Raw genomic sequence first — 20,503 nt, 5'->3', positions numbered from 1 at the left:
TTCAACAAGTCATTCCACTGGCAGCGATAAAAGTTATCAAATATATAATTACCCACAAACACGGATTCAGACGCAGTTCAACCATCAATCGTTTATTCCATTCATTCAGCATTCGCTCAAATTGAAAGTTCATCAGAGGACTCTCGAAACACACTTGCATCTTATATTTCTAATTTTACTAACGATAATAATAATATTTGAGTTTAAGTTGTAATTTTTATAATTTAAATTATCTAATATGTAGTGGTAAAAATGTAATATTTTTATTTATTTGTTATTATCTATTGTTTAGTACCAAAAAAGGATACAATTTTTTTTAATGCTTTTTCTATGATACAATACAATAAAATACATGGTATAACTCATTATTCTATTTAAAAATAAAGGATTTAATATATGATATATTTGTAAATTGTTAATATTATTTTCATAACGAAAAATCTTCTTACCTTTAAGTAATCTCTATGTAATACTTTGTACACTGTTTCACACGTTTCAGGTGTAATCTACCCAAGAGCTTGTGGTGATACAATAGTTGAAAATGTTAGGTCTTCGTAACTTCTTCCCGTAGCTAAAAATCTGAGCGTTGCTGTTAACCTTTCGTGTGGGGAAATTGATTTCCTCATAACTGTATCTTTTTTTTTATGAATGGTGTCACTAATGAAAGAAGTTGAAAGTACGTTTCTTCGTCCATTCGCAAGTAATTATGCCAGTCTTTTGGAAACAACTTGAATTCGGTCAACAGATTAATGTGAGAATATTCGTTTCTTTTTTGTAACCAATTTTTACACCACAGTCTACGTTTACGTTTTTTAATTTTATTATTTTTCATTGCTTTCAACAAACCTAAAACGGCAAGTGCGTCTTCGTTGGTAGCCATGTCTATCAAAACTCGTGACTGCGGACAGATTCGCCGGAACGTATGGGGGTGCTGCGTCAGCATAACTGACAGGCCGACCGGACCGTGTGTATACCTTTATAATTTTGGGTTCGTTCGATATTTAATCTTATTAGATACATTGACAATTAATCATATTACTTTTTCAAAATCAATGGACTGGAGTAGGTAATTGGTAATTACTAATCGCCTATAGGTACTAATTGAGATTAAATAAGCAACATTATTAAAAAAAGCTTAAAATAAACTAAAATTAGTTGAAATACACAAAAGGTTTTTGGTTAGAACTGTAAAGCATTTAAAGAAAAAAATGCATAGGTTACCAAAATCCCATCTCTACTAATAGTAGACGTGTTTTCACGCTTATCTAAATGTAACCTGGCTACAATATTTTATAAACAAGTCGTTTTGGTTATATTTTTGGTAATAACTTTTGGTTTTAAGTAACTGATAATTTGTAACCATCTTAATAAAATAAATATATTGTTTGGTTATTAATAATATACGAAATAATAAATATAATATGATGATAATAATTATTTAAAATAATTTATTTTATTTGTTCCGCACTTTTGCAGATGATGTACTTTCAGTCTGCACCTTAGCATATATATAATTTATAAGACGTGAGTGTCAAGAGTTCAGAGTACGTACTACGATTTATGTGATTTTTTCGTAACACACCAGCAATATATAATAGACCAAAAAGTGCTCGAATTTCATTTACATCAGTATCTAAAACATCTTTGTCTCTTTGATAATTATCACGAATTTTCGATAAATATATATAAGTACAAGAAGTAATTTCTTGTAAACAATCGTCGGGGAAAAAAATTTCTCAAGGGTGAATTATAGTTTTAGCATTTTTTGCTACCGTTTTTACACCAGGAAGGTGTATTACAATATTTCTTTGTGGAGTTCTAACATTACGAGGAAGAGGGTCAGTATAGCACTTGATAATATTATCTTTACCTTTATTATATCCTCGAAAATCATTTTCGGCAAAACAAGACATTTCGGTATCACTTTTATTTTCAACAGATTCATCACTACTTTCTGGATTATCTAATACTTCTAAATCACTTTCATCTTCATCGGGGTCAAAATAATCTAACATAACATCTTTAGGTTCATCAAGCCAAGCAGATATGTTATTATTCATCGTAAAATAATGCACAGAAAAATAAAGTTGTTTGGTCGCGTATAGAGAATTTCTCTCACCGTGTGCATACGAACTGCGTTAAACGAAAACTGACAATAGCTAAACAATTACAAAGTCTGTTAATGCCCATCATTTTTAGATTTTATGTATCTGATAAGGTATAGCATAACGAATAAGCATAACATAAAAGTCAGTGGTAACAACAATTTTATCGTGGTGAGAGATTCTCTTACCAAGCGACCCATATAGCAGAGAAATATTAGATGTATATGTCTCGTATATCCATTAAGAAATATGTATATCTGTATAACATCTAAAACAAGGCTATAAAAAATTATTAATATATAAGGGATATACATTATATGTCTTATGAACGGTAAATAATAATCCCTTGGATATCTTAAATTAAATATCAGATTATCAATGTACAAAGGATATCCTTCTAAATATGTTTGAATATCTGATAAATATCCACAAAATATTGATTGGTTATTAAAATTGCAACATCTATAATACATATATGGTTATTAAAATTGCAATATCTATAATACATATATCCAATATATATACCTACAAAGATGTTCATTAAATATTTTATTGTTTATATTTTATAGATATTGCTTATATATATTATTATAAAACCATATTTGGATAATAGTGAAATTATGAAAAGCATTTTTTTGGTGAATATATTAAAATATTTATTTTTTATAAAAATATTGTTTGTGATCTATATTAAAACAAAAAATTCATTGTTATTTCAGACATTCTTTAAATATATTAAGGGATAAACGGCCGAAAACATTTATTGAGATTCTCAACAATTGTAATTCTGCATTAAATCCATCAATACACACATTTTTGCAGATTGGTGCAACTTTACTCGTTTCTGTGGCAACAAGCAAACGGTCTTTTTCTTGTCTTCGTAGATTGAAAACATATCTGCAGAACAAGAATGGTGAAGAGCGGTTAAATGAGGTAATGAGGTGTAAAGATGTAAAGAGGTCATTGATATAATGGCAAAATAACCGAGACGTATAGATTTTGTTTTATAATTTAAATTGAATTGACTAACTTTAATAATTAATTATTAATCTATGATATGTAATATGTATAATATTTATAATGTGTATAGTGTGATAATTTGATATTCGTAGTTAATATTGTGCTATATTATTATTATAATTATTAATTTTGTAGATTCGTCACGTATACCTGGCCACCGTCCGCCCGACTGGATAACGATGTGTTGATATGACCACCGATAAAGCACGGGTCCGGGCGATCGGCGTGGTATCGCGTGAATCATATAATTAGTGTAGTCGCGGATACAGACCGTACTGTATGTGTGACAGTGTCCATGGCTTATTATTTCATATTTCTGTTACCCAAGAGGAATAAAGTTATTTGTTTAAAAATAATAATAATCTTTTTATTACGCTTCGGTACATACGACGACGTACCTAGTACAACCCACTTCACCTCGTAGTTGTATACCACAGTTCAGGTGTGGGGTTCATACAGAAATAATTGTGGGGTAAATCGGTCGTGTGTGTACGCTATACTCGATTTAGTTTTAATATATATTATAACATATATTATACATATAAAGCGTTAGCTTAATGCGAATGCGATTTTTTTTTGGGGTGAATATTATTCGTACAATATTTTCATCAGTGACCAGTCGTAATATTTCGTACCGTGTGTGCCAAGGGCAGGCTAAAATTAGCTGGGGCTGTCCGACGATGCGTTTGTGATATTTATCCGATATCAGCGAGTTGTTGTTCGTGCTATATATATTTAATTACTCGTAGAGTTGAAATTATCGCATGTGCGCGATGACTGAGAGTAAAAAATATGGTGATAGCGATACGACAACACAACACCGACGATATTTGGCGGATATAGCAATGGTGGTGCCGGAATTTGATCCTGTGCACGGCGCGCTGACAATCGATAAGTGGAACGATAAAGTAGAAGAGTATGCTGTTCTATACGAGTGGGGCGATGTTGCGGTTCAAAATTTCGCGCTGACAAAACTCGCGGGAGTAGCTCAACTGCGGAGGGACAGTTTGCCGAGAGAAGAACGAACGTGGTTACAGTGGGTACCACTGTTAAAAGAAAATTTTCTGTCGACAGATGAAGACGTCTTATAAATAAAACTGAACGCTCAAAATTATTCTAGAAAATCGGGTCAAAATATGATTGAGTATTTCTATGAAAAATTGTCTAGATGTAATCGAGCTGGAATGGATGTTAATGAAAAAATACAATGGGTGATCCGCGGTATCGGAAACGATCGATACCGGGATTATTTGGGTCCACTATCTAATTACAAAAAGCTGGCAGATTTATTACTTCATTTAATACTGACGAATGATTACATCGAACGTGATAAGGAAAAAAATGTACACAAATCGAACGAAAATCCAGTTGCGAAACATACGCGTACGACGGGAACGAGTAATCCGAACAAAATATCACTGATTTGCTTTCGATGTCGTGTTGCCGGTCATACATCGAAAGAATGTACAAAAAAAATTACTGTGACTTGTTTTCGGTGTTCCAAACCAGGACATAAAGCGAGCGAATGCCGTACCAATAAACCGAGCACAAATGACACATCACATGCTGTGCCGCAAGCCTCGTCAACGACGAATGGTAGCGGAAAACAGCGGTCGGTACTACAATTAAATAGCGAAACGGCGAGTCAGAATAAATATTTTAAAACCGCTATAATAAATGGCGAACAAGTACAATCATATATTGATATGGGTGCTGCGTGTGTTGCGATGCGAAAGTCGGAAGCCGATCGACTTAATATCAGTTATGACCATAGTGCCCGGGACGAATTCGTCGGTTACGGGTTCGGCCGAGTGAGTTCGTTAGGCCGTTTCAAGACTACTATAATTATAGATAAAGTGAGCGCATACGTCACAGTTAATGTTGTTCCAGATGGTGTACAAGAAATTTCACTTTTAGTTGGTCATCTTTTCACGGAACAGCCTCATGTCGTTATTGTAAGCGCGCCGAACGAATTACGCGTAGAAGAAGTCACGCCTGTAGAAGCGTCGGAACACGCCGACAAAACGCCTATTTGGGCTAAGGAAGCACTTGTTATTCCTAAAAATCATGTTGGACATATCACTGTCGTCACAAGATTTCCGGATCGTGACTTATGTGTCGAAGGAGCTACCAGGCATACGTGGCATACGTGCTACCAGGCAGATGGTGCCGCGTTGTTTGATTTCAACTGACGGAGAGGGACGCGCGGTAGTGCCAATAGTAAATTTATCCGACGAAGCTTTTACAATTAAAAAGGGTGATACAGTGACGAGAGGGGTACTGTTCAACGAAGTGGTCTCAAAAAATAAAGAACATAATCGCGAAATAAACCAGGAACCCGTATTGGCCGAAGAAATTGTGAGCGACCTCGCGGCTGATCAAGTCGACGAAGTACTAACATTATTAAACGAGTATAAAGACGTGATAGCACGAAATTTGCGACAAGTAGGGTGTACTCATTTAACCGAAATGAAGTTAGTACTCAAGGACGAACGACCAGTGGTGTACAGACCATATCGGATTTCATACAAAGAACGAGAGCAAGTACGCGATATCATAGACGAGCTGAAAGAAGCGGACATAGTCGAAGACAATGAATCGCCGTACGCCAGCCATATACTGCTGGTAAAGAAGAAGACCAGTGATGTCCGTATGTGTGTGGATTATCGTGAATTAAATAAGAAGACGGTGCCCGATAAATACCCGTTACCGAGGATCAACTGGACAGACTGCACGGTAATACTTATTTTACTAGTTTAGACCTTTTTAGCGGTTATTATCAGGTACCGATTAATGACGTAAATACGCGCGCGCAAACTTCTTTTGTAACGCCCGACGGTCACTTCCAATTTAAGCGAATGCCATTTGGTCCAACTAATTGTCCCGCAATTTTTTCGCGAATGATAACTGCCGCCTTGGGGAAACTATAATATACGGTCGCCCTGGCCTCTATTTAGACACATTATCATTCCGAGTAAAAGTGTAGGGGATGGTCTCGAAAAATTAAAATTAGTATTACAATCATTGCGTTAGGCAGGTTTAACAATAAAATTAGAAAAATGTAGATTTTTTATGCAAAAGCTCGAATATTTGGGTTTCGAAATTAATAAAAATGGTATAGAACTGGGGCGCCGAAAAATATTAGCAGTAGAAAATTTTCCCGTGCCAAATAATGTAAGAGCGGTACGTGGGTTTATAGGACTAGCGAACTATTTTCGTAGATTTGTGAAAGGGTTTGCCGTGATTGCCCGACCGTTAACCGACCTGTTGTGTAAAAATACACGTTTCGAATGGACAAAAGAACGAGATGAAGCGTTTAAACTGTTAAAAAAGGCATTTACGAGTCGACCTATTTTATCGATGTACAAACCGAATGCTCATACGGAGGTACACACCGACGCGAGTCAACATGGTGTTGCAGCAGTATTAATGCGACGACAAACTGAGGACGCAAAAATGCAACCTATTAGTTATTTTAGTCGAAAAACAACGAAAGACGAGGCGAAGTACCATTCATACAAATTAGAGGCTCTAGCGATAGTAAGCGCGTTGGAACGGTTTCGTGTGTATTTGATAGGTATTTGTTCGTAATTAAAACAGATTGTAACAGTTTAAAACTTTTAGCTGACAAGCGAATCCTAGGATAGGCAGGTGGTTTATGAAGTTATCGGAATACCAATATGAAATAGAACATTTGAAAGGTGATCGAAATTTAATTGCTGACGCCCTAAGTAGGAGCCCTGTAGAATCGGAACAATCAATAAAGGTGGCTAGTTTAAACGTATTCGGGATAAAAATAACAACCGACTGGGTGGCGGCATTACATAAGGAAGACGAGGAGGTAGGTAGCGGGAACGATTGCAAAAGTGGAGGCTAATGACCCTACCATGAAAGATAAATACGTGATAGAAAATAGTAGATTATACCGAATAACGGGGGGAAGGTGGAGATTGTATTTACCGACCGATCTCAGGTAGGATGTTGTTAGTAATACTCATCGAGAGTTAGTACATCTCGGGATAGATAATACATTATCTAAAATAAAAGAAAATTTTTATTTTCCCAAAATGAGAGAATTTGTAACAAAGTATGTCAATAGATGCGTAAACTGTATGTTTTATAAAATACCAAAAAAAGGAGAATTGTACTGGCATCCTTTAGATAAAGGCAGTGAACCGTTTCAGGTGATACATCTCGATCACGTAGGACCTTTCGTTATGACAGAAAGAGATAATAAATATATTCTTACAATAGTAGATGGGTTTTTCAAGTATGTCGTATTGCGCGCCGTAAAAGATGTAACGGCTATTGAAACTGTGTACTATATGCGTGAGTTTGTGTGTACGTATGGCAGGTCTGAACGAATAATTACAGACAGAGGTACCGCGTTTACGGCAGCGATATTCGAAAATTCTGTCACGAGCTAAATATAAATCACGTAAAAATATCATCAAAAAGACCGCGTAGTAATGGTCAGGCCGAAATAATGAACAGGATAGCTGTAAGATATTTGGCAATGAAGACCGAAAATCCCGATAACGCCGATTGGGACCTAAGGTCGATGGAAGTACAGTGGGGAATTAATAACAGTAAGCATAGAGTGACCGGTTATACGCCGTCCGACGTGGTATACTGTTTCAAAATCACTAGTCGCGTCAATAATCCGTTGGTGAGCGAGATATCGAAAATAAATAAAGATAAAGGTACAACAAACAGAGAAGTCGACCCATCCGAGGAACTACGAAAAAATAGAGAAAAAGAATTACGTAAGATAACACAAAGAGAAAAGAAACCTGAAAAGTTTCGGAAAGGAGACTTGGTGTTAATTAAGTGGGATGCACCGGCATCGGGACAAAGTCGGAAACTAGAACCTAAATATAAGGGGCAGTACCAGATAGCGCGAGAGTTAAGGTATGACCGATACGTCGTCACGGACGTAGAAGAGGAACAGTTGGGAAAAAGACCATTTAGCGGGATAATAGGATTTGACCGTTTGAAGCGAATATGCAAATAATGTAAATCTATGAATATTATATAATTATTAAATGTCAAATTTGTAAAAAAAAAAAATTGTATTTAGTGTAATAAGTCATATTTCACAAAAATAAAGAAAGCATTTTATTGTGAAAAAAAAATGGGTTATTACTACTGTTATAGTGATTTATTATTATAATTATTACTAGCTAATTGTTTTGAAAAAAAAAAACTGTTTTATTGTATTATTTAAATCAGTGATTCCCAACTGGTGGTCCGCGGACTCATCTTAAGTGGTCCGCGAATAAAAAAATTTAAATTGAAAAAATGAGCGAAATTATACTTGATATTTTTGTTATTAACGGCTTAGCGTCTAAGTAACAGCCAGATAACACACTATCGCAACCGATGACAATTTATGTACGGATATAAATAACATTCGGTCATGCGGGTATAGCTGAATTGTGATAAATATTTATCTGCGTTTTTCCACTATACTACTATAATATTACGGTAACTATTACTAGTTATGTCTCATAATCCGTCGATAATTTTATCACGTAGGTATTACCTACTCGTTTCGTATTTTATCTTCATTAATATTTTATCTATTATTATTTTACTCGTATTATATTTATTTGTCATATCGTAAGTTAGTACATTACGTGACTTCGCTTTACGAAAAGTACATATTTTCTTGTGCGTTGTTTGATTAATTAACATTTATTTGTTTGTATAATTATATATTATACTTATTATAGTATAATATTACTATTAAACATGCCGAAAAGAAAATACAATGATGAATACATTACATTTGGTTTCACCGATATTACAGTGAATAAGGAAGTAAGACCACAGTGCGTGATTTGTACAACAGTTCTCAGTAATGATGCACTAAAACCTGCAAAATTAGAACGACATTTGAAGACAGTCCACCCAAATTTTAGTGATCGTTCTCGAGAATTCTTTGAAGGTAAGAAGGAAAACTTTAAAAAAATGAAACTTGGGACAAGTGGTACGAGATTTGAAACCTCTGAAAAAGTGCTTCATACCTCATATGAGATCTCCCTATTAATTGCAAAATCTAAAAAACCTCATACTATTGGTGAAACTTTGATCAAACCGTGTTTGTTGAAAGCCACAGAAGAGATTTTAGGTAAGGAAGCAGCAAAAAAAATACAAAACATTCCTTTATCAAATAACACTGTAAAATCGCGAATAGGAAATATGTCACAAGACATTGAAGAACAGCTTATATGCCTCATAAAAAAATCTCCCTGGTTTGCTCTTCAGTGTGACGAAAGTACGGATGTAGCACAATGTTGTCAATTGCTAATCTTTGTTCGATTTTTAAGTGCAGATAATACAATAAAAGAAGAATTATTACTATCACAAGTATTAGAAACTACGTCAAGAGGGGTTGACGTTATGAAAATAATCCTTGATTATTTTGAAAAACATAAACTAATGTGGGAAAATCTTGCTGGATTTTGTACCGATGGCGCTCCTGCTATGCTCGGATCACGTTCAGGTTTAGCTACATTGGTAAAACAAAAAAATCCAACCACATTAACTACGCATTGTATTATACATCGTCAAGCGTTGGCGTCCAAAACATTACCAAAAGATCTAGCTTTTGCGATGAAAATATCCATACAGTTAGTGAATGCTGTTAAAAATAGTGCACTCAATACACGTGTTTTTCAAAAATTATGTGCAAATATGGACGCTGAGTATGAAACATTACTATTTCATACTGAAACAAGATGGCTTTCAAAAGGAAATATGTTGGCACGTTTATTTGAGCTTCGAGAGGAGTTGAAGGTTTTTTTAATCGATAAAGGTATGAACTATTTACATGAGCAACTTTGTGAGCCAAAAATTGAAATGCAAATTGCATATCTTGCGGATATATTTGGCCACTTAAATCACCTAAATTTGCAACTGCAAGGTTATGGTAATGTTAAACTTGAAGGTTCCGCAAATATTTTCGTATTTGAAGATAAAGTTCGCGCTTTTGTCTGCAAGATAAATCTTTGGATTGACAAAACTCAGATGAAAAATTATTCTGTATTTCCTACACTGCGAGTTCTTATTGATGACGAACACTACAAATGTTTTACAGAAGATATTCAGAATAATGTATTAGAACACTTAAGAGTCCTTAAAGAGGAATTTACCAGATACTTTCCAGAATATGGTGTAGTAGACACTGATGTTGTTAAGAAGTTAATTCGTAATCCTTTCACTGTCGAAGTCAACAATGTTCAAGAAGAAATGCAAGATGAATTAATAGATCTTCAGAACGACAGCAACTTGAAGAGTTCGTTTGAATATAGTACAAACTTAGAAGAGTTTTGGTGTAAAAAGGCCATGGGATATCCAAACATTCGGCAAACAGCATTACGTTTCCTCATAGTTTTTTCAACCACATATTTATGTGAGCAAGGATTTTCTTCACTATTATCTATAAAAAATAAACAACGAAATCGTCTGAATCCAAGTGATGATATGCGACTGGCACTAAGCAACAGCATCGTTCCAAGAATTTCACAACTGGTAAAAGAAGCGCGCCCTAATAAGTCACATTAATACTCAATAATATACATTTGTTATATTTTTTTCTCATTGAATAAATAAAAAAAAATGTAAAATTTAAATTTGTATCAGCTTTTTTTATTAAATTAAATTTTTAAATAAATAAGTTAAAATATTTTTCCACGACATAAACTGTATTTCTGATTTTATTTTGTACCTAGAAATTATAAACTATATATAAAACTATAAAAAAAATAAGTAATATAAAGAGGGGGGGAGGGTTGAAATCAGGGAGTGGTCCGTGACGGTGAAAAATTTATAAAAGTGGTCCGTGCCTATTGTTGAGTTGGGAACCACTGATCTAGTACTACCCTCTTATCATCGTAGCTGTTATATGTTAACTTTTTAGTTTTTATAGTCATAAGCTGGTGTTTAAACGATCTGATAGATACGTTCTCCTTATACATCTCCACACCAGCTTCCCCAAACAAATACTTTCTATGCTCATCCATCGTCATGTGGTTTTTAACCACATGCTCTGCCTTATACCCTTTGCCTTAATCTTTTCCCCTCCTACTCTGATCATCTTTATTTTTCCGCTCATCGTCTACTCCTGCATATATGTTGAAAACGTATGATTTTGCACGTAGTGCGCAAAACTCTGTCATCGTATGACCTTTTAGTTCATCTGAAAAAAAACCTGGGACCTTTTTCTTCGCTGTGGTGTAGCATGGATGTGTAGGAGGCAAGTCTGTCGTGTCCAGTCTATTCATTAAGTTGGGATTTTCCAACAAGTCCTCGTAAAAGTCAACCGTCATAATCTGATATACTAGAGAATCTGTAATAATGATATTATTATTTAGTAAATATATGTGTGTGTTAATAATTTTATTATTTCTACCTATGTCGGTATACATAAGCTTAATATTTTCCCCGTAGTGTTTCTGCAGCACATTGTAATGATAGTCGTATATTAACGTTTTACTAATATCTAATACCGCAAATTCTATAGAAAAAAATGAATTAATAATTATTAATGTACAATTTAAAGTATTCCTACCAATATAGATAGGTTTATCAAAAGTGATTATTTTATTTTCAAGTGTCACAGCTGTAAGATTATCATTATAATATATCCCATGTTTGAAAATCGTCTTATTTATTAGTTTCTGCAATCGCTTCTCACATGATACCATCTCCATTTTCATCTCTTTACGTTTAGATTGCATCGTTTTCCCTGTAATAAAAATTTTAATATTTTTGAAAAAAAAAAGTTTATAAGCAGCATACCAAACACAGCATTATTCATAAGCTTAAAGAAATCTTTCTCAAACTTATTCCTGGCCTTTTTTCGCATCTCGGTGTTCATTTGAATATACTTGGCAAGCCAATCTGACTGACTAAACTCTAAGACTCTATGTACCTATAAAAATAAAATGTTAAAATATATTTAAAATCTTGTAAAATAAAATATTTACTTTTTCAACTAGTAACCCGTTCTCAATCGCCGGTTGTAGATTTCTATAATGTACAATATAATTCTTTTTACGCTCAAATATCGCCATCAATTTTTTTACTTTTGATTCTTCCGGTATACTATTTTGCGTTAGGAACGGTAGGTCATTATGTTTATCGTGTAAATGATGTGGATATGTTACATCTACCTCGTATACCCGTCCTTTTTCCGATTTTGGTTTTAATTCGCTTAACCCGTCCAAGTTGGATTCAATCCAGTTAAATCCGCCGTACGGCATGTATTCTGACATTGCCAAGCCGTACAAGTTGTTACCTTTAAAGTTAAGAAAAGTTTAAAAAGTTTTGAAAAAAAAAGTTTTGAAAAATCGTGTAAAAAAAAATATATATACTTACAGTCTTGATATATCAACCACGATTTCTCCTTCGTCATGTCATAATTCGGGGTCTTTAAGTTATTTGCTTTCGCATATCGCATGCTCGCCTGCACCAATTCTCCACGAATACCTATTAAAAATATATATTAAAATAATTAAATGCACATTTTACAAATGAAAATAATAATGTTGATAAACTAACCATTCTCAAACATCAATAACATATCGTAATCAGATAAAAGTTGTAATTTCTGGCCTGTATACTTCAACATCGCGTCAAAGCTCAGTCCTGGTGCGGTGTAATAGTGGGCCGCATCTAAATTGTAGGTTGACATGCACAGGTCACGAAAATTCTCGAAGACGTCCGCCAACTCATCAATTTTCAAGTACAAATCCGAATAATCCCCCAACGTTTCGCAATCAAAGTGTTCCCAGACCTCTTTTACGCGTTCGAAATCCGTCCCCTTAATCCCCGACTCGGTCAATATGCTATAAAAATCTCTCTTTGTCGGTAACTTTGTTTCGTCCAACCTGGCCCAACTATCCATGTACTCGTACGGGTAAACGCCTTTCCGAGTCACTAGCGGCATATCTTCAACGACAAAATGTTTGGCTGTCTCGCGAAAGTTTTCGAGCTCAGGTGTAACTATGTTTTCAGCCAAACTCTCCAAGCTCGATGCTATAAACCTCATTGTATCGATAAACCGAACAGTGAAGGTACTACTTATATATTTCGAGAACGATATAAATTTCTCCTCACTGTTCGGAATAACGGTTATACTTTCGGTGTCATAACCAAGTTCAGTGATTATAAAGTGCGAATCATAGTTACTTAAGTTATGAAAAAATACGGGGACAAATTTGGGTTGTTGTAACTCCAAGTTACACTTCGAGCACAGAGTTTGCCTAAATTTCCCCGTCGAATGATTATGATCTCTAACTTTTTCGTCTCTAGCTACACTACATTTACACAAATTACATACAATACACTCTTAGTGTGTTTTTTCTTCGTTCTTGCTCATAGTCAAAGGTATATTCGTCTTCATTAAATTTTCAATTTTCCGAACCACTCCAACTATCGCTTCCACAAAATGTCTCGCTACGTCCTTGCGCTTCTCGTCCCCTCTATATATTACCGGCCCTGTCGGTATGTCGTATTCATTCAATAGCTCCGCTGGTACGTCCTCGCTCGCCTTCACTAAAAATCCATAACTCGTCGCCTGGTGTCTGTGCTCTATTTTCGTATTAACCCCCTTCTCCTCGTCAGTCTTTATTAGTATTGCCTCAAAATCGGAATATATGACAAATGGATGTCTAACTGTATTTTTCCATGTCTTAAATTGTAAGCAGTCTCCTTCTTTAGGCATCACGGGTAAAATCGGCTTATGTCCTCCACAGATTAATTTATGTTGCTCTAACGCCACGCGTCCACTCATCTTAAATTTTAAAATTTGATTATCAAAAATAGTGAAACAACGCTTACAAAAATAAACCTGTCCGTTATGCACTGTTTTCTGTGATCGAATAAGACAGGAAAAATTAGATATGTAAACAAAATGTGATCCGCTCTCATCCCCCACCAATAACAGATCGAAATGATTGGTCTTTTCTTCATCAACGACCGTAGCGGATACACCTTGTACGATGGGTATTTACGTGGTGGTTGGAATATTTTATCAAGTCCGTAAATATTTACGGACACGGTCTTATTATTTTTTTCAAATTTGCTTATGTCTGAAAGCGGAGTCGGTAACGAAATATCATCGAAATTATATTTATGCTCATGCTCTCTATAATTTTCCCCAATACGGAATACCGCCGGCCCCGTCACATGCCTCGCGAGAATCGCCCACTTAAAACAATGTTGGTCTACATTCTGTGGGTTGATAGTCGCCTTTTTCCATTCAATACACAACGGCAATTTTATATACGAGGAACCTGACATCGGCGTGTATTTATATACAGACAACAACAATCCATCTATCGTATCCAATGTAAAACCACTTCCTCTGCTTGCATAAGTTTCCCGTTCGTTCATCAACTTTACAAATGCTCTCTCGATAATCTCAGGTATATCACCTGGCAAAAATGTCATTCGTCGATGTTTTAAAAGCTCTATTCTCTTGCGAATTGGAGATGTTTGGTCGGCTATAGGTAGCCTCAAGCTCCAAATTAAATTTAATAGGATGATCCTGTATTCGTGTTTTCAGCAATTTTTTTAGCTTAGGATTGAGCGAGCGGAGAAACTCTACGTAATTCGATACGTTAGCAATATTTCTAGCATAGCACTACACGATTTTACGTTTGACGGACGATGTAATCTCAACGAAACCGGGGAACTGCACTAAGTTCATGCGCGTCTTTTTCGCCCTAGCAGTTGATGTGGTGTTGGCGGTGGACACGCGTTTACCGTTTACAGCGATAGTGTAAGAATATTTAAAAATAAAAAAATAAAAACCCCTATTTAATATCAAATAAAACTATTTTCTTATTATTTCAACAAAAAAAAAAAAAATGTTATCCAACGTTAAAATAAAAATCTTTAGAATAAATCTACCAAACGGACTGACAACCGGTGCAATACCGGAATACTCCAACTATTGTATCATTGATCGCTTCACAGAACGTTTGATAAATTTAAAATAAATCTATGTTTTAAACGAGTCTTTTTTAAAAATTATTTTAATTCTAATAAATAAAATAAATCTAGCCTGTATTAGCATCTTCCATTTCTACATCTCCTTCGAATTCCTCCATGGCTGCTATACAAATTTCGTCTTCGGATAGCACGTGGAATCCTCCAGCCGGAAGATCGGGGACAAATATTTGCGGTTTAGTCTGAAAATGATGGGCAGGAGGTGCAAACTGTATAACACTCGCTCGTGCTGGTTGAGCGGATTGAGCAATCAGTGCAGTGAGGTTACCAATCTGTGTAACGGGTTGAGGACGAGATGGGGCGATACCATGAACATTTTTCAGATGTCTAATAAGATTAGGCTTAACATTAAACGATTAAAAGCAAACGGTAAAAACGTACCCGTATGTTTATTTTGATGAGTGATCAAATTATCTTTACGTGTGAATGCCGACTGACACTGTACGCATTTAAACATGATGTTGTGAATTTTTAAAATTAAACACTTGGAAAAAAATTAAACAAAGTGTGAACCTAATTATGTTGAGCGAGTTATAAGATCTGTGAAAACGCGTGTGGAGCGAAAGCAAAGTGATCGTATACGTGGGGGTCTATAAAACAGACTGACTCCATCTCGGCGATGAACAGAGCAGGTGTCCTGATATCGTGCTAAGCCAAGATTTACTATAATAATTGGGTAACAATGTTAATATGTCTGATACTCAAAACAATTCCTGTGAAATATGTGTTGTTGACAATACTACGAAAGGTGACTCGGTGCAGATCGTTCAGCTAATATTCTAAATCTAAATCTCTAAATCTATTTATAGATTTAGATCTAAATAATTTCCATCTTAATTTAACATCTAAATTTATTCCGAAAACATATTTTAATAAGCCACTGTCACTTAATGTGAGATATGATTATATACGCGGTCAACTAACATCCGTATCTTCGACCTCATTATAATATGCATTGATTAAATACAATTTAATCAATATAATATAAATAATATCAAATTACTTTATAAAATAATAGGATTTTTCTATTTTATTATAATAATAATAAAATAAAATATTATTGTTATAAATATAATTATAATTGATTACATATTTAAATAGGCATAGTTAACATAGTTATTATTAGATTATCAGCTTAGTCGTATATCTCGTGTCGTATTATAAATATGCTAAATAGGTATTCTAAAAAAATGCCAATTGTACATTTTATTGAACCTTTTTTTTTTTGTTTTCTATATTTTCTGGCTCGTTAAATTTCCACTTACGAAAATTGACCCTATAATAGCAATGAGTTGTCAATCCCAGATATAGACGAATTTTAATTCGAGTAATTTAGTTTTAGTAGTAAAAACTAACAACAACTGTTGTTCTTAGCATAATAGAAATGCAACCTTATATATTTAAAATAACCTTTAGTAAGCAATGTTAATTTTAAAATACTCTGGTTTATAAATCAACTGCTACATCATTAAAATAGATTAAGTATTTATATTAATTGTTTTTTAATGTAATATAATATTATTCTCAATGATTTACTTACTTTTTTCACCGTTTTCACCAATTTGTACAATTCTTTCTTTAAATTGTAAAACAGCGTTTATTACAATTTCAGGTGCCACAGCAGGTTTTCTTCCGCTCATTTTTAAATATTTTAAAAAATTTTAAAAACAATCAAATTAAAAAAAAAAAAAATTAAGAAATAAACAATACGAGATCATCTCACATCACATAACACGACTGATATAAAAAGACCACCACATACAATAGCTACACATAGCTGCAAAATGTTGTTTTGAATAATAATTTCATCACAGTACATATTATAAAAAAAAGACTGTAGTGTGTCATCATTGTGTACTTTGGGGTGATAGTGAGAAACGTGAGAATTAAACCATATTGTACAATGTGAAGTATTTATTTTTGTAACGTAAGAAAACTTATTTATAATTTATAGCATTATTTACATATTATTTAATAGCATTGAAATGTATCAAATATAGAATTATCAACAAAGTGTAGAATTGAGTACAGCGACATTTGAAAAAAGTTTTAATTCACCAACCCAATTTTTGAAATTGTCAATTCGCATAATATTTAATATTTATAAAAATAAATACTTCTTGTTCACATAACTGTGTTAATCATAATGTATCGATGTATTAATATTTAACAATAACATAAAAATGTATGTTACATAGATAGGTTTTCATTCGAAACATTATTAATTATCATTTCAATTATCTTAATAAATGCCTTAATTTTGTCATTGATTGAAAATCTGTTTATTGATTTACCTTGTAAACTTAAATTTAATACATTGAGACGATTGAAAATGTCTGATAAGTATGCCAATGTTGTTATCCACAGGTTATCTGTCAATTTATCTTTGAGTTCAAAATTAGTCTCTCCTAGGAATAACTGAACCTCAGAATGTAGTTCAAATAACCTGCTACGCATTCTTCCTCGAGAGAGCCATCTCACTTCCGTATGTAAAAGCAATTGAATGTGATCATTTCCCATTTTGGAACACAGTTTTGTAAATAAACGAGACTATAGAGCCCGAGATTTAATAAAATTGACTACCTTTATGGCTTCCTGGAGTACTAGTTTAAATGGTTCTGGCATACGTTTTACTACTAAAGCTTTCCTGTGGATGCTGCAATGTATGAAAGTACAATTTTCTGTAACCAATTTTATTTTAGTCGCAACACCTCCATGTTTACCTGTCATAGCTCGAGCACCGTCAGAACGGAAGCCAACACACTTTTTCCAGTTTAATCCATTTTCAACAAAAAAGTGGTTCATTTTTTTAAATATTTCGTCAGCGGTAGTTAGTGTTGATAGTGCTTCACAAAATAAAAAATCCTCTTCAATTACAGTTTGAAATACATACCGCACGTAAACCATTGAGTATAGTTTGATACATCTGTACTTTCATCAAGTTGTATGGAAAAAAATCACTATTTTTCATTTGATCAATTAATTTTTCTTTAACGTTTAATGCCATACTTTCAATCCTGCGGCGAACTGTATCATTTGACAGTGATATCATATCAAGTTTTTTAGCTGACGGAACACCTAACATACAAGTTACCATATCTTTTGCCGCCGGTAAAATCAGTTCTTCGCCGATGGTATGAGGTTTTCCACACTTCGCTATTCTTAAGCTCACTAAGAAATATGCTTCCACTGCTTTTTCAGTACTACCGCTAAAAGATGATATAATTTTCTTTGTGCTTTTCATCTCTGACAATTTTCGAACGAAATAGTCATTTGGTTTGTTTTCTAACGTCGAATGTTTTGTAGAAAGGTGACGTTTTAATAAGGACGGTTTCATACTTTGGTTAGAAAGAATTTCAAAACAGATAACACATTGAGGCCGAGGCTCATTGCTTACGTCTATGACCGTGAATCCAATATTAATGTACTCAGGATCATATTTCCTTAAACATTTTCTTATTTTCATAGGATTATTCACATCTTGACTTGCGCTTTCCAACTTTGAAGCAGAACTTACTGAACAGTTTTCAGACGTAGATTTATTGTCTGTTGCTCTATTTAGCCACTTATCCATGTTTTTACTTTTTTAGTACTGATATAAAATAATTAGATATATTATAAAATAATCAGAATTTATATACGTACATATGCGATAAATATCAATGATTTTATACGATATCTTATTTATTGACGTATTTCCCGTGAAATCTAACCTTTATTATCTGAGTATTAAAAAAAACACATGATGTAAAATCATCGCTACGCTAAGAATCTAATATTAATTGTTTTTAATTTTCCGTCCTACCACCATGCGGCTTTCCGCGTACCACACTTTGAGAATAGAACAATCAGAGCCGTTCTAAGACCGGGGAATGATATCATTGCAAGGCCTCTTTAGTTTTCACCATCTAAATACTTAATTGCTTTTTTTTTAATTTAAGGTGTGAAAAAATATTTGTATTTCATTAAATAAATCAATACCATCTACTCGTATATATTAGCTATTAATATCTGTCAGTAATAACTGTATACATTGTTTTCGCAATTCTACATTATCTATAGACATCATAAAAATACCAAAATTATTTAAATTATGAGCTAACTGTTGAAATATTTTATCAATTGAAACAATCGCTTGATCAATTATAGGTAGATTCTAAAATTTTAAAAAATCCATTTCAAGTCGATAACAAGAAATGATTATTACAATATGATAATATATAATAATATAAATAATTTCTACGATTTATTATAAATAGTTTAAAAAAATGCAAGTGCCAGTATGAAGCCCCTATAATGCGCGAGGCCCGGGCATGGATTACGCAGTTTACCCCCTCCTCCCCCCAAACTATATGAACGGCCATGATTAATTGTGTACTTATCGGTAGATACGTCATTCATAATAATATATAATCTCAAATGTTTAAATTTCAACGAAAATTAAAAACCTATATTAAATATTCAAGCAAAATCCTATTTTATTAACGTCAAAAAATGTATTCTGCTGAACGAAAATTTATTATGAACGTTAGTAAGACAGAGACAACACATGCGGGTATGGCGTCCTCTTAAGCATTTATATTTAATTCTTTTAATACATTTGGTAGGAACATTCAATTAGTGTATATACTGTAGTCTGTAGTATAATAAATATATGTTACACACAACCAAGCACACTATATATTGCATATTATATCATTAATTGAAGTATTCATTTTAATGTAATAAAAAAATCAATGGTAGCATTGGCAGTTAATAAATCACTAATAAATAATTTGATAGGGTAATGAGATGTATATACTCTATTCAGTTAAGTTGACCCACTCCTCAGAGGAAAACTGGTCGTGGCCTCGCATGTTTCGCAGCGCTAGTGTCCGATGTCCTGATCAACTACCTGTTGAATATGATACTATACAATATACATCGTGTGTTATATTTATACCATGACAAAATATATATTATATACATAGTTTGTCAAGATTAACATAATGTTATTACGTTACTCCACGTTCACATGAATTTTTTTGATTCTGAACGGAACGTTGATTCATTTTAATATTTTATTGTAACCTTTGTTAATTTTTTTTTATTTTATTCCACAATAGTTTTTTTTTTAAATCGAAAAAAAACCCAAGTGATTATTACGATGATATAAATGGCCAAACATTTTATGAATGGACGGAAAACTGTGTTGTAGTGATAGACAATGCACCGTATCACTCGGTAAAAGAAGAATAATCACCGACATCATCAGCAATGAAGGCCGATATAATAAAATGGTTAGAATATAAAAGCGAGGTCGTTAATAATACTATGGTTATTCATAAATTATTGAAAATTGTTAAGAGAATCAAACC

The 20,503-nt window shown here is 33.6% G+C and overlaps 2 protein-coding genes and 1 pseudogene across 2 annotated transcripts; 1 reads left to right on the top strand and 2 right to left on the bottom strand.

Moving 5' to 3' along the window:
* The first annotated feature begins 8,879 nt into the window (after window positions 1-8,879).
* On the top strand, window positions 8,880-10,694 carry LOC113560166 (protein ZBED8-like). The gene has a single exon (XM_026965925.2). It carries the CDS (start codon window positions 8,880-8,882, stop codon window positions 10,692-10,694), a length of 1,815 nt encoding a protein of 604 aa, XP_026821726.2.
* A 281-nt stretch (window positions 10,695-10,975) lies between these two features.
* LOC113560165 lies at window positions 10,976-12,562 on the bottom strand. Its single transcript, XM_026965924.1, is given in 8 exon segments — window positions 10,976-11,179; window positions 11,182-11,226; window positions 11,258-11,478; window positions 11,542-11,646; window positions 11,701-11,877; window positions 11,931-12,063; window positions 12,119-12,429; window positions 12,510-12,562. Coding segments are annotated over 8 exon segments (1,233 nt in total). The 5' UTR covers window positions 12,547-12,562.
* A 920-nt stretch (window positions 12,563-13,482) lies between these two features.
* Window positions 13,483-18,720, bottom strand: LOC113560164 (annotated as a pseudogene).
* Between the last annotated feature and the right edge of the window lie 1,783 nt (window positions 18,721-20,503).

Source organism: Rhopalosiphum maidis, chromosome 3 (genome assembly GCF_003676215.2).
Source record: "Rhopalosiphum maidis isolate BTI-1 chromosome 3, ASM367621v3, whole genome shotgun sequence".
Lineage (NCBI taxonomy): Eukaryota > Metazoa > Arthropoda > Insecta > Hemiptera > Aphididae > Rhopalosiphum > Rhopalosiphum maidis.
Note: the sequence above shows the minus strand (reverse complement) of the source record. Positions and strands in the feature narration are given on the sequence as shown.

Coding starts and splice junctions, on each gene's coding strand:
- LOC113560166 (XM_026965925.2), top strand. CDS start 8,880: ATGCCGAAAAGAAAATACAATGATGAATACATTACATTTGGTTTCACC.